This window comes from Eptatretus burgeri, chromosome 4 (genome assembly GCF_056783735.1).
Source record: "Eptatretus burgeri isolate ZD-2024b chromosome 4, Ebu_testis_v1, whole genome shotgun sequence".
Lineage (NCBI taxonomy): Eukaryota > Metazoa > Chordata > Myxini > Myxiniformes > Myxinidae > Eptatretus > Eptatretus burgeri.
In genome coordinates this window covers 139,215,969-139,228,118 of record NC_140964.1, presented here as the reverse complement: position 1 = coordinate 139,228,118, position 12,150 = coordinate 139,215,969, and the positions used below count along the sequence as shown (strand labels likewise).

The window sequence follows — 12,150 nt, the reverse complement described above, 5'->3', positions numbered from 1 at the left end:
GAGAGCATCAGAAATGCGGGATGTCAACCAGACCAGGGTTTTTTTGATTCCAGCATCTTGGCGAGTGTTTCATAATTTTCTGTTTTGCAAATATCCTCTCAATGTCGTTTCTTCCGCTTCTGTTTCCTTGGTTTTTGAATGAATCTTATAAGTAAATTTTCAAACTGCTGGTCTTTTCTTCTGTCATTTACTTTGAGTTCTTTTTTTTAGGCTCTCGTTGGTTGTTATCTCCATTTGCATTTCAGGAGGTGGGAACTCCAGAACTCAAAATCTCCACTTCCTTTTTGGTAAAGATCACAATTCATGAACCAAACTGTGGAACGTCATTCTCATCGCCTCGTTCGAAGGCATTCGTGCAGTCCTCTTGGTCATTTTATTCAAGGCAATAATGTAATGTCCTTGGTCTTGGGCATTGGTGATGATTCGTTCTCTCTCCCAATTCAATTGACCTCTTCTTACCCATTCCAATGAGCCTTCCTTGTCAATCCCTATCCTGTCAAGCTGTTTTTTTAAATCTTCCTGCTCTTTTATCATTCTCCCGTTTGTTGGAGAATATCTGCTGATATTTCTTTTTTGAAGTTTTTCTTTTTTTCTTTGCAATGATTGGGGCTATGTTTGTATCTGTTTCATTTTCCTGTGTAGTATCCATAATTTTCACCTCTTTTTGGATGTTTGTTGCAAAATGGACCAAGGATCCCTTTTCTGGTTTGATGTATTCTTGCTCATGTACAAATCTCATCCTGGAGAATCTGTTGAGCTTTTCACAAACTCTGCTAATCCTACAAATGATGTTCTGCGCACTTGGTTAAGCTCCATCAGATCGCCGCCTCATCCTCGTTTCGTTAAGTACAACCTCGGTGTGCATTGTTTTGTTTTTTTGGAACATCTTGTGAATAGTTAGAAGTTTCCTTGTTTTGGGATCGGAGTTGTTGATCTCCATTTGTGGCCAGTTTATCATTGCACAGGAATACCAGCACTGCAAGTTGATTTATAGCTTTGGTTTTGTTCATTGGAGAGAGGGATGACTTCAGAATTGGAAATATTCTGTGAAGATAATCTTTACTGATTATTCGACGCATTTTTTGTGTTTTATCTGAGGGGGGGGGTCTTCTTTTATTCCTAGGTGTTTGAAGGATGCTTCGTTTTCTAGTTCCTGTGTTATCTGTTCTTTTTGTCTGGATTTGTTGTATGCTCTCCTGAATGGATCCTCATATGCTGATTCAAATCGCTTTTTTGAGAGAAATCCTTGTTACAGATAGAAAATTTGTGGGGTCAATCTCCTGTGTGGATCCTCGTATGCATTTTCAAATTGCATTTATGAGAGAAACCTTTATCACATGTGGAGCATTTGAAAGGTCGCACTCCTGTGTGGATCCTCATATGCGAATTCAAATTGCCTTTATCTGAGAAACCTTTATTACAGACAGAGCATTTGTAAGGACGCTCTCCTGTGTGGATCCTCATATGTATTTTCAAATTGCATTGATGAGAGAAACCTTTATCACAAACAGAGCATTTGCAAGGATGCTTTTCTGTATGGATCCTCATATGCATTTTCAAACTGCCTTTGAGAGAGAAATCCTCATCACAGACAGAGCATTTGTAAGGTCGCTCCCCTTTGTGGATCCTCGCATGCGTTTTCAAATAGCCTTTATCAGAGAAACTTTTATCACAGACAGAGCAATTGTAAGGACGCTCTCCTGTATGGATCATCATATGCCTATTCAAATTGCATTTATGAGAGAAACCTTTATCACAGAAAGAGCAATTGTAAGGACGCTCTCCTGTATGAATCATCATATGCTTTTTCAAATTGCCTTTTTGAGAGAAACCTTTATCACATTTGGAACATTTGTGAGGACGCTTTCCTGTGTGGATAGTCATATGAATTTTCAATCTGCCTTTTTGAGAGAAACCTTTATCACAGACAGAGCATTTCTGTGGACATTCTTCTCTGTGGGTCCTCATGTGTATCTTGACATTTCTCGGTGAAGTAAAATCTGCACCGCATCGATTACACTTGTAATGGATTTGCCTTTCGATAACCTTTTTGGGTTTGTTTAATTTAATATTGATATTTGTGTTGTTTTCACCAGATGTACACTTGTATGTTGAAGGTCGTGAGTCTTGTTCTTGGGATTGTTTCTTCAAAATGGGCATCTTCTTCACTGTCACACTGCTCCTGGACCTTATCTGCCCAATTTCACGTCTTGATTGTACTACAAAACAAAGAACAAGTTATTTTACGTTTTTTTTGTCAAACACCAAGTGCAAAATATTTCATAATTTCCAAAATTTCTTAATCCTGAATTAAAAAGATTGATTGTTCATTTTGTAGGTTTCTGCTCACCTGTTGCAGAACAGACAGGACTGCCATTTGTCAAATGAACATCTGAATCTTCCTCGACAGAAGAATATCTTGAAGTTTCTGAGATGGATGAACCGTTGTGTCGTCTGGATTCCATATTTACAGCAGAGACATCACCTGAATACAATGAAGGACATGAAGTGTAAAACACTGCCAAATATAAATCCAGTCAATAGGTGATATGCAATAGACGTCACTTCCGCTGTTAGATCGTGGCTCCATAATGCTGCCACCATTGCGGGAGATAAATCAAGGTGTTTACAATGAGAAATATTGTCATGTCCACGCCGGTTAAGTTGATTCCCACCCTTGACCAAGTTGTCGTGGATGGGGCAGTTAACACCGACCTGGATAGATAGCCGAACAATTTCTCAGAAGTGAACAGCCGAGTTCCTTGGAGATTATGGTGCGTGTGGGAGAGGAGGTGGTGAGGCATGTATCAGAGGCGTTCACCAGGATGGAAGCACAAGGGTTTGCACTTGAACCCAGAATCAAATATTTATATTGGATGTAAATAGCACGAGCACTTCCGGTTCTGGGTTTGGAGCAACGGCAGGTTCTCTCAAAGGTCTTTGCTGACTTTCTCATGGTAAAATTTCTGGTCATTATCTATCCTGTTTTAAGTGTTTATTTTCTCACCTGCATGTTTCTGTGTGTTCCTAGTTCAGTTTTATTTCAAAAATCGTGCTATTTTGTGAGTTTTCGTCGACCTTGTCTTACCGGGTTCCTTGAGACCTCCCCATCCTTCCCCCATTGGTGTACGATCATTTTTATTTGTATTCTCTCCCTATTACCTTCAATTCCTATTTTCCCCATTTGCCCAACACCCCCATCCCTCCCAACTAAACGCTCTGTTTCTTGTCTTAAATCCAAAATAAAAAAACTACCTTTCTCCCTGCATACCCATGAGTCCTGATCCTTCTTCTTCTTCTTCTTCTTCTTCTTCTTCTTCTTCTTCTGGCACACCATCTTTATTCTACTTGAGCTGACCCACTCTCGCCATTACCTTCACGATTTCTTCCTACAACCCTCCGTTCTCGAATCTTACCCATTCTTCAAAATCTTCTTTGTATCCTTTCGATCTACACACCTCATTGAACCACGTGTCTCTCTGCACCCTCTTCCTGACACTTTTCATCGACCCAGCAGCTTCACTGCGTTTGCAGTTCCAAATTCACCATACACCTCCACGATTATATTTCAACCTTCCCATTTCCGAACGTTACGCAATCCTTATTTAAAATAAATAAATTCACTTTTGACTACACACCTCCGATAGCCAAGCACTTCTCCATTACCACGTGATCCGTTTCCACCCTCTGTGTTTACTGATCCAAATTCACCATTCACCTCCCGATTTTTTTTTTTTTTTCTGCAACCTTTCCATTACATAATCTGATGAAAACTCTCTCGAACAATAATAATAATAATAACGATCTCTTATGCTTCATCTTCCTCTTTCACACGTGTGGTACTCATTAAAGTATCATAATGCACTACTCTTCTATTTCAACAGACTGCTCTCAATTTGACCTTTCATTCATACCTTGCCTAAAAAATCCAACTGTTGCAGCGTTTCTTCTCTCCTTTCTCTTAATTCGCCTTTATTGCATCCATCAAGAAATGTCTTTAATCGTTTTTAATCTTTAATAATTGTGCGACCATTCACGTTGACTTCGGTTTCGGGGATTTTTACACTTGTTGATTGAACTTGTCACTCCCAGATGCTGCATCTAACTCATGAAAGCCAAGTTTTCCAAACCGGATTATTTGTATTTTTCTGTTATATTTTCGTCCATGCGTTGCTTTTTTTTTAAATATCCCGTCAAAAACGCAACCCTTGTGAAATGATGTACGAATGCTAAAGAGGTATTTTGCACACGTGCTGTGTGTATGTTTTCAGTGACACTGTTTGACTCACCAGACACGTTTAACCTGCCGTTGCTCATGCTAAACCGCAATTCAAATAGTCTTTTATTGTCATACATTTTCAAGTATATTTGTCTTCTTTAAAAACTTGTTGAGGCGTTTCATGAAACAATCTTTATTTGGCAGGCATGATATATGTCCAGGACACCTGATGACTGTTGTCACAAGAGATTTCTGTGGATGCGTGCCAAACACTCTGGGGCGGATTACATCATATCAAAAGTCATGTGTTGTCTGTGTTAATTCGAACCCTCTTGTGCTGAATTTGTCGAATTCGTTTTTTGTGTGTGTTGATCATGGCCTACTCCAACTGGATACTGTAAAATTGTCTCTCTCGTCTCCGTATTCCTTGTTTTGATTCTTTATTTTTCAAATATTTCACTTCAACCTCAAAATTATCAAATTTATTCTGCTCAATTCAAAAGAAAAATATAATTCCACTCCACAGAAATCTCAATCGACTTCAAATTCCTCCTTCCTGTACTTTTTGTTCTCGATTATTTCCCCCCCCCCCCCACTTTTCTCAACCATTTCAAACTCTTAATTGAATAAAAATACTTCTTCCTTTAAAAGCATTTCGAAATGCTACACCTTCCTTATTTTTCCATGAAGAGTACCCCACCTTCACCAACATCTATTTCTCTTCTTCTTCTGAAGAATATCTCCATTGTCCAATTTGGGAATTTGGAATCAGCATCCATTCACTTCATGTCCCCTCTTTCTGCATCCATCCTCACCCTGCCCTCTCAATGCTTTCCCCCACACCCACCACCTAAATGCTTCCCATGCACGTGACCAACTCCAACCACAGACATTTACCTCACCCCCTCAAAGCCTTCCTCAAACCTTGCCCCTGCAATGCCCACATCCACCCACAGACCTGCACCCTCCCAACACCTTCTCCCCATCCCTCATTGTGTACCTCAAACATCTGAGGCCTCTGCTCCATTCCGACAGGTCTCTCAATCCATGCTGCAGCTTACACCTCACATTATCTGTTTAACAGAATCCTTTCTCCCATAGGATGTCCCTCACACTGTCCATACCGACACGAGGGGTAAACAAACTACTTCCTTCATGTGGATAACTTAAATGTGCTGTTAAACATGGAACACTTTGGAATGTAATGTGATTCAGAAGAAAAAACACATTGACTTTGTATATCAAGAATTCAAACATCTTCAGCAACACAAAATTGTTCCAAAAGTGATTTCACAAGTTACAAGAAAAAACACATTCATGGTTGAACATCATGGTGTTTCTTGACATTCTCGTGTATATAATAGTGACATACCAGACTTGGGTGTTAATCCATCATCCTGACAGTGGAGGTTGCAGACATCACTCAAACCGATTCCCTGGAAACCAGGAATATTTTCCAGCTGCACATTTTGGAATCCAACAAACTTTTGGCAGAAACTGGAAAGTTCTTGAATAACATTCTCCAAGTTGACGAAAAGACTTCCCAACAGAGAAGATCCTGCAAGCTGGACAACCTGCAGCTTCAAAAAAGATTTCACAAATTTACAGAAGTCAGCGTACATTGCAAATTTAAATTTCTCTTTGGTGAGAGAGAGGAGCTCTGTTCGCATTGAATCGGAGTCTGTACAAGCTCGAAGAACCTTCTGATTCTCAATTCCAAGTACATTGATCACTGCTTGGGCTGTTTCTGCTCTCAGACCTTGCGATTGGAGCCATTCCAAGAAGTTGTCCATTTCACCGATGACCTGCCAGGGACACAATGCTAATGTTAATAAACGAAAGGTTGTACATGTTATTTTCTTTACTCTGTATTTTATCCAATCAATGTGGGGGCGTACAGCCAGTTTGTTCACCCCATGTGGGTATACTTGGCCCTGAGTTGTCCAGCAAGGGTTTGAATCCCAATGCAGCAATACACTGTCACTGTGGAGTTTCCCAAAGAGGGAAAGGGATCAGGTCAGGCCAAATCAGATTTGTGACTTGCTGCAGGTATCATGTAAACCTGTACTTAACTGTTCCCTGGTCGGGTTATCAGCAACTAAACCCTCTCCCCCACCAGGTTTTCTGGTGAGGAGGGTGTTTGGATATGGACACCCAGCAGGATTAAAAACAAAACCTGTCAAAGGGTGGAGGAGCTCCTTGTGAGCCAACAGCCATCCATATCTCGTGCCCAACTGTGTCTGCGGACAACCTCCTGCAGTTGGGTTACTTCTTATTTGGAGGTTGGTGGCAGGATTTGCATTCCGGCCACTGTAAAACCCTTCATTCCGCAAAACATTCTCGAAGCATAATAAGTCAGATAATAAACGAAAAAAATAATAATCTGAAAACCCCCTCTGTGGGAGTACCTCCTTGCAGCTTCCCCTCGCAGGGCAGCTCACCGGATGACGGGATTGGGGCAAAGCCTTCGGGACCTCCAATCTTTGAGGATGGGAGGGAAACCACGGGGTAACATTCCCGGGTCAGATCGTAGGAGAGTGTGTCGGAGTCGTGCTGAGGTGTCGTCCACCAGACGGCGGTCTCCTTGGGTTAACCTGAGGCGGTCCCTTCGGGTGGGTGCCTGGAATGTCCTTTCCCGAAGAGAGGATGATCAACTGTCTCTGTTATCATTTGAGCTCAAGCGTTTGGAGATCGGTATTGCAGCACTCTCTGAGGTTTGGAGATCGGATTACGGCGAGATCATGGTGGGTGGTTACACCTACTATTGGTCTGGTCACTCTGATGCTTACCATGCCCAAGGAGTTGCTGTAGCTGTGTCAAATAAGCTTACTACAATGACAACTGAGGTAATACCGGTCAACGAGCGTATGAGACGAAGGATTTGTCACTCCTTGAGTGTCATTTCCCTGGTCTCTGTTTATGCTCCGACTGAGGTGAGTGATCTCACCATGAAGGACGCATTCTATGGCATGGTCGAGTCTGTGATTGATCAGTGCCCCAGGCGAGAGACACTTCTAGTCTTGGAGGATTTCAATGCATCGACGAACTGATAGGGATGGTTGAGAGGTGTGTTGGTCCCTATGGGTCTGTAACTGTGAACCAGAACAGCACTAAGTTCCTTGACTTTGCAAGAAGTCATGGACTTAGGGTGGCCGGTTCATGGTTTCAGCACCCACAAGCTCATCGCTGGACTTGGTATTCCAACGCTGGCGGTGTGGCAAAGGAGATTGACCATGTGCTCGTTGATGGTCGCTGGAGGATGATCCAGAACTGCAGGGTCTTCCAGAGTGCTCAGTTCCTCAATACTGATGAGCGGCTTGTTGTAGCAACTCTTAAGTTGCACCTGAAATCGAGGAAAATGTTACCAGACCAGCCTCGGCTGGATGTTGGCAAGCTCAAGGATGAGAGGGTAGCTGAGGAGTTTGCGAACAAGTCGAGTGGAGATTTGGGGGGGGGGGGTCAGCCTGCTTTGGGAGATCCTGAAGAGTTGTGGAGTGCCTTTGAGACCACCGTCCTTGATGTTGCTGGTGGATGTATTGGAACTCACCGTAAGGCAAAGAAGAATTTTGTCTCAAGGGACACTGGATACCATTGACCAGAGTCGCAGGGCCAGGGTGAATGTCAGAGCTGAGCTGTTCAGGGAGCTGAGGCGTAAAACTGTACGTGAACTGCCCTCTGCAGGATTCTTGGTCTTCATGCGATGCCACCAAAACTGATCGATCTGATGTCTGAACTCTACTCTGGAACTGAGAGTGCTGTGAGATGTGGTGGTACCATCTCTGACTTATTTCCAGTTGTTACTGGAGTTCATCAGGGGTATGCACTGCCCCCACACTTTTCAGCACTTGTATGGCCTGGATTCTAGGGAGGATGTCAGAGATCAAGCTGTGGTGCATCATTTGGGAATATTTGACCTTGATTTTGCAGATTATGCAGTCATCTTTTCGGAGACTTTAGATATCCGTTTGGGGGCCCTTGAGGTGCTGGATGAGGGGTCGGAGCCGTTGCGATTATGGGTTTCCTGGGTCAAAACTAAGATCCAGGATTTCAATGATATCTTGGATGCTGCTGTCCTGTCTGTACCTGTTTGTGGTGAGGATGTTGAGGTTGTGGAGAGATTCACTTAACTTGGCAGTGATATTCATGTCTCTGCTGGCTGTGAGTCAGAGGTCAACAGACATCTGGGTCGGACCTGGGGAGTCATGGACTCACTGGATCATGGGGTGTGGCGCTGCGGGTACCTGTGCGGGAGGATGAAAGTCTGAGTCTTCAGGTCCTTGATGCTTCCAGTCTTGCCCTGTGGATGTGACTTGGACTCTGACCAGGTATCTGAGATGGACACTTAATTCCTTTGGTACGCGGTCTCTTCGGAGAATCCTTGGCTATCGCTGGTCAGACTTTGTGTCCAACGAGCGGATGATGAGAGCGACTCAAATGAGATTTGTTACCTGCATAGACTGAGCGTCAGCTGCGGCTATATGGACATGGCTCGTTTACCTAACACTGATCCTGCTCACCAGATTCTCTCAGCGAGGGAGCCTCGTGTGTGGAGGAGGCCAATAGGCTAACCACGTGCCTCATGGTTGCAGCAGGTTGATCGGAATCTCAAGGAGATGGGGATGGCCCAGGCATCTGTCTGGGGGATGGCCAGACGTTGGCCCCTGGAGTACCGGCGGAAAGTGGAGGCAGCGACACACTGCTCTGGCGCATGCTCCCATACCTGACCTGACCTGAAAGAGATCAATATGTGTGCCGTTCTTCGGATGAACGTTCAACTGGGCATCCCCTCACAGCATGAGTTGGTGGACGTTAAAAATCCCATGCCATCTTTCTTGAAAAGTGGGCGAGCTCTCACTGCCACACTTGCAAATTCCAAATTTCTTCACAAATTTATAAGGGGCACTGTGTCAGTGGCACAGCCACACTTGCAGTAATGATGCAACCAGCAGCCACTGCAAACAAAATGAAAGAACCAAAAATGAAATTGCACTCTCCCCCCCCCCTCTCTCCTCATCTCTTCTCCTCCTCCTCCTCCTCCTCCTCCTCCTCCTCCACTTGCTCTGTAATAATTGTTTCATTGATAAGCATTTCATCAGACTCAAAAAGGCATGCATCAACAATAACACCATGGTTGCACAAAACAAACAGAAAAGCCATGGTTGGGAAGAACCTCTTATTCCTTTTTATTCTTCCTCATTTCCCTTTCATGGACACCCAGCAGGATTAAAGAAAACCTGCCAAAGGGCAGAGGAGCTCCTTGTGAGCCAACGGCTATCCATATCTGGTGCCAACTGCGTCTGCAGACGTTCTCCTGAAGTTACTTACCTTTCCGAGGAGGTTGGTGGCAGGATTTGCACTCCGGCCACCACAAAACACTTCACTCTGAAAACACACTATCGTGTGTGTTGAGGTGGTGCTGAGGTGTCATCCACCCGAGTTTCCTCGGGTTAACCTGAGGTGCTCCCTTCGGGAGGGTGCCTGGAATGCCCTATCCCTGAGAGATGGGGATGGGCCACGCATCCGCCTGGGGGATGGCCAGATGGAGGCCCCTGGAGTACTGGCGGAAAGTGGATACACAACTGCACTGTGGCGCATGCTTCCGTTGAATGAATTGATGAATTTGCCTTTCTAGTGTGAGGCTGAATGCCACCAATTTGCAACTGCCTCATCCAGGGCCGGCTCAACATGAAATGACGCCACATGCAAGTCTTCTTCGGAGCCCCCTCTCTGTTTGTTTGACGGCGAGTGCAGGCGGCGGCGAGTACAGGTGGGGGCGGTGGTGGCCGGTGGCCGAGTGCAGGTGGGGGCGGCGGCGGGTGGTGGCGAGTGCAGGTGGGGGCGGCGACGGGTGGTGGCGAGTGCAGGTGGGGGCGGCGGCGGGTGGTGGAGTGTGCAGGTGGGGGCGGCGGGTGGTGGAGTGTGCAGGTGGGGGTGGCGGCGGGTGGTGGCGAGTGCAGGTGGGGCGGCGGTGGGTGATGGCGGGGGCGGCGGCAGGTGGTAGCGAGTGCAGGTGGGGCGGCGGCGGGTGGTGGTGAGTGCAGGTGGGGGCGGCGGCGGGTGGTGGTGAGTGCAGGTGGGGGCGGCGGCGGGTGGTAGCGAGTGCAGGTGGGGCGGCGGCGGGTGGTGGCAAGTGCAGGTGTGGGCGGCGGCGGGTGGTGGCAAGTGCAGGTGGGGCGGCGGCGGGTGGTGGCAAGTGCAGGTGGGGCGGCGGCGGGTGGTGGCGAGTGCAGGTGGGGGCGGTGGCGGGTGGTGGCGAGTGCAGGCGGTGGCGAGTGCAGGTGGCAGCGGAGACGTGTGGTGGCGAGTGCAAGCGGCGGCAGCGACGGGTGGTGGCGAGGGCAGGTGGCGGTGAGGGGGGGCGACGACAGGCAGCGGTGATGGGGTGGCGAGGCCAGGCGACGGTGAGGGGAGGGCAGGCGGTGGTGAGGGAGGGTGGCGAGGGCAGGTGGAGGTGAGGAGGGGGTGGCGAGGGCTGGCGGTGGTGAGGGAAGGGGATGGCGAGAGCAGGCGGTTGTGAGGGGCGATGGCAAGGGCAGGCGGCAATGACGAGGGCAGGCGACGGTGAGGGGAGGGGGTGGCGAGGGCAGGCAGCGGTGAGGGGCGACGGCGAGGGTAGGCGGCAGTGAGGGGGGTGGTGAGGGCAGGCAGCGGTGAGGGGGTGGCGAGAGCAGGCGGCGGTAGTGAGGGCAGGCGGCGGTGAGGGGGTGGCGAGGAAGGCGGCGGTGAGGAGGGGATGGCGAGGGAAGGCGGCGGTGAGGAGGGGATGGCGAGGGAAGGCGGCGGTGAGGAGGGGATGGCGAGGGAAGGCGGCGGTGAGGAGGGGGTGGCGAGGGAAGGCGGCGGTGGTGAGGAAAGGTGGCGGTGAGGGGGTGGCGAGGTCAGGCGGCGGTGAGTGGAAGGTGGCGTTGAGGGAGGTGGCGTTGAGGGAGGCGGCGTTGAGAGGGAGGTGGCGAGGGAGGCGGCGTTGAGGGGGAGGTGGCGAGGGCAGGCGGTGTTGAGGGCAAGGTGGCGAGGGCAGGCGGCGTTGAGGGCAAGGTGGCGAGGGCAGGTGGCGGTGAGGGGAGGTGGCGAGGGCAGGCGGCGGTGAGGGGGGTGGCGAGGAGAGGCGGTGGTGAGGGGGTGGAGAGGAGAGGTGGCGGTGAGGGGTGTGGCGAGGGCAGGCGGCGGTGAGGGGAGGTGTTGAGAGAAGGCGGTGAGGGGGTGGCGTGGACAGGCGTCGGTGAGGACAGGTGGTGGTGAGGGGAGTGGTGGCAAGGGCAGGTGGCGGTGAGGGGGTGGCGAGAGCAGGTGGCGGTAGTGAGGGCAGGCGGCGGTGAGGGGGTGGCGAGTGAAGGCGGCGGTGAGGGGGGTGGCGAGGGAAGGCGGCGGTGAGGGGGTGGCGAGGGAAGGCGGCGGTGAGGAGGGGTGGCGAGGGAAGGCGGCGGTGAGGAGGGGTGGCGAGGAAAGGCGGCGGTGAGGAGGGTGGCGAGGGAAGGTGGCGGTGAGGAGGGGTGGCGAGGGAAGGCGGCGGTGAGGAGGGGATGGCGAGGGAAGGCGGCGGTGAGGAGGGGATGGCGAGGAAGGCGGCGGTGAGGAGGGGATGGCGAGGGAAGGCGGCGGTGAGGAGGGGATGGCGAGGGAAGGCGGCGGTGAGGAGGGGTGGCGAGGGCAGGTGGCGGTGAGGGTGAGGGGGAGGTGGCGAGGGCAGGCGGCGGTGAGGGGGGTGGCGAGGGAAGGCGGCGGTGAGGAGGGGTGGCGAGGGCAGGCGGTGGTGAGGAGGGGGTGGCGAGGGCAGGCGGTGAGGGGGAGGTGGCGAGGGCAGGCGGTGAGGGGAGGTGGCGAGGGCAGGCGGCGGTGAGGGGGAGGTGGCGAGGGCAGGCGGCGGTGAGGGGGAGGTGGCGAGGGCAGGCGGCGGTGAGGGGGAGGTGGCGAGGGAGGCGGCGGTGAGGGAG

General features: G+C 49.6%; 1 protein-coding gene across 1 annotated transcript in view; it reads right to left on the bottom strand.

Annotated features, from left to right (window-relative positions):
- The window catches only part of LOC147029236 (uncharacterized), a 72,878-nt gene that overhangs the window by 45,412 nt on the left and 15,316 nt on the right, over positions 1 to 12,150 (bottom strand). The window contains exons 2-4 of the mRNA XM_085876589.1: positions 5,592 to 6,024; positions 2,351 to 2,485; positions 1,276 to 2,219 (exon numbers count right to left, since the gene is read on the bottom strand). Coding sequence (XP_085732715.1) covers positions 1,276 to 2,219; positions 2,351 to 2,485; positions 5,592 to 6,012 — 1,500 coding nt within the window. The 5' untranslated portion in view covers positions 6,013 to 6,024. The remainder of the gene's footprint in view (positions 1 to 1,275; positions 2,220 to 2,350; positions 2,486 to 5,591; positions 6,025 to 12,150) is intronic.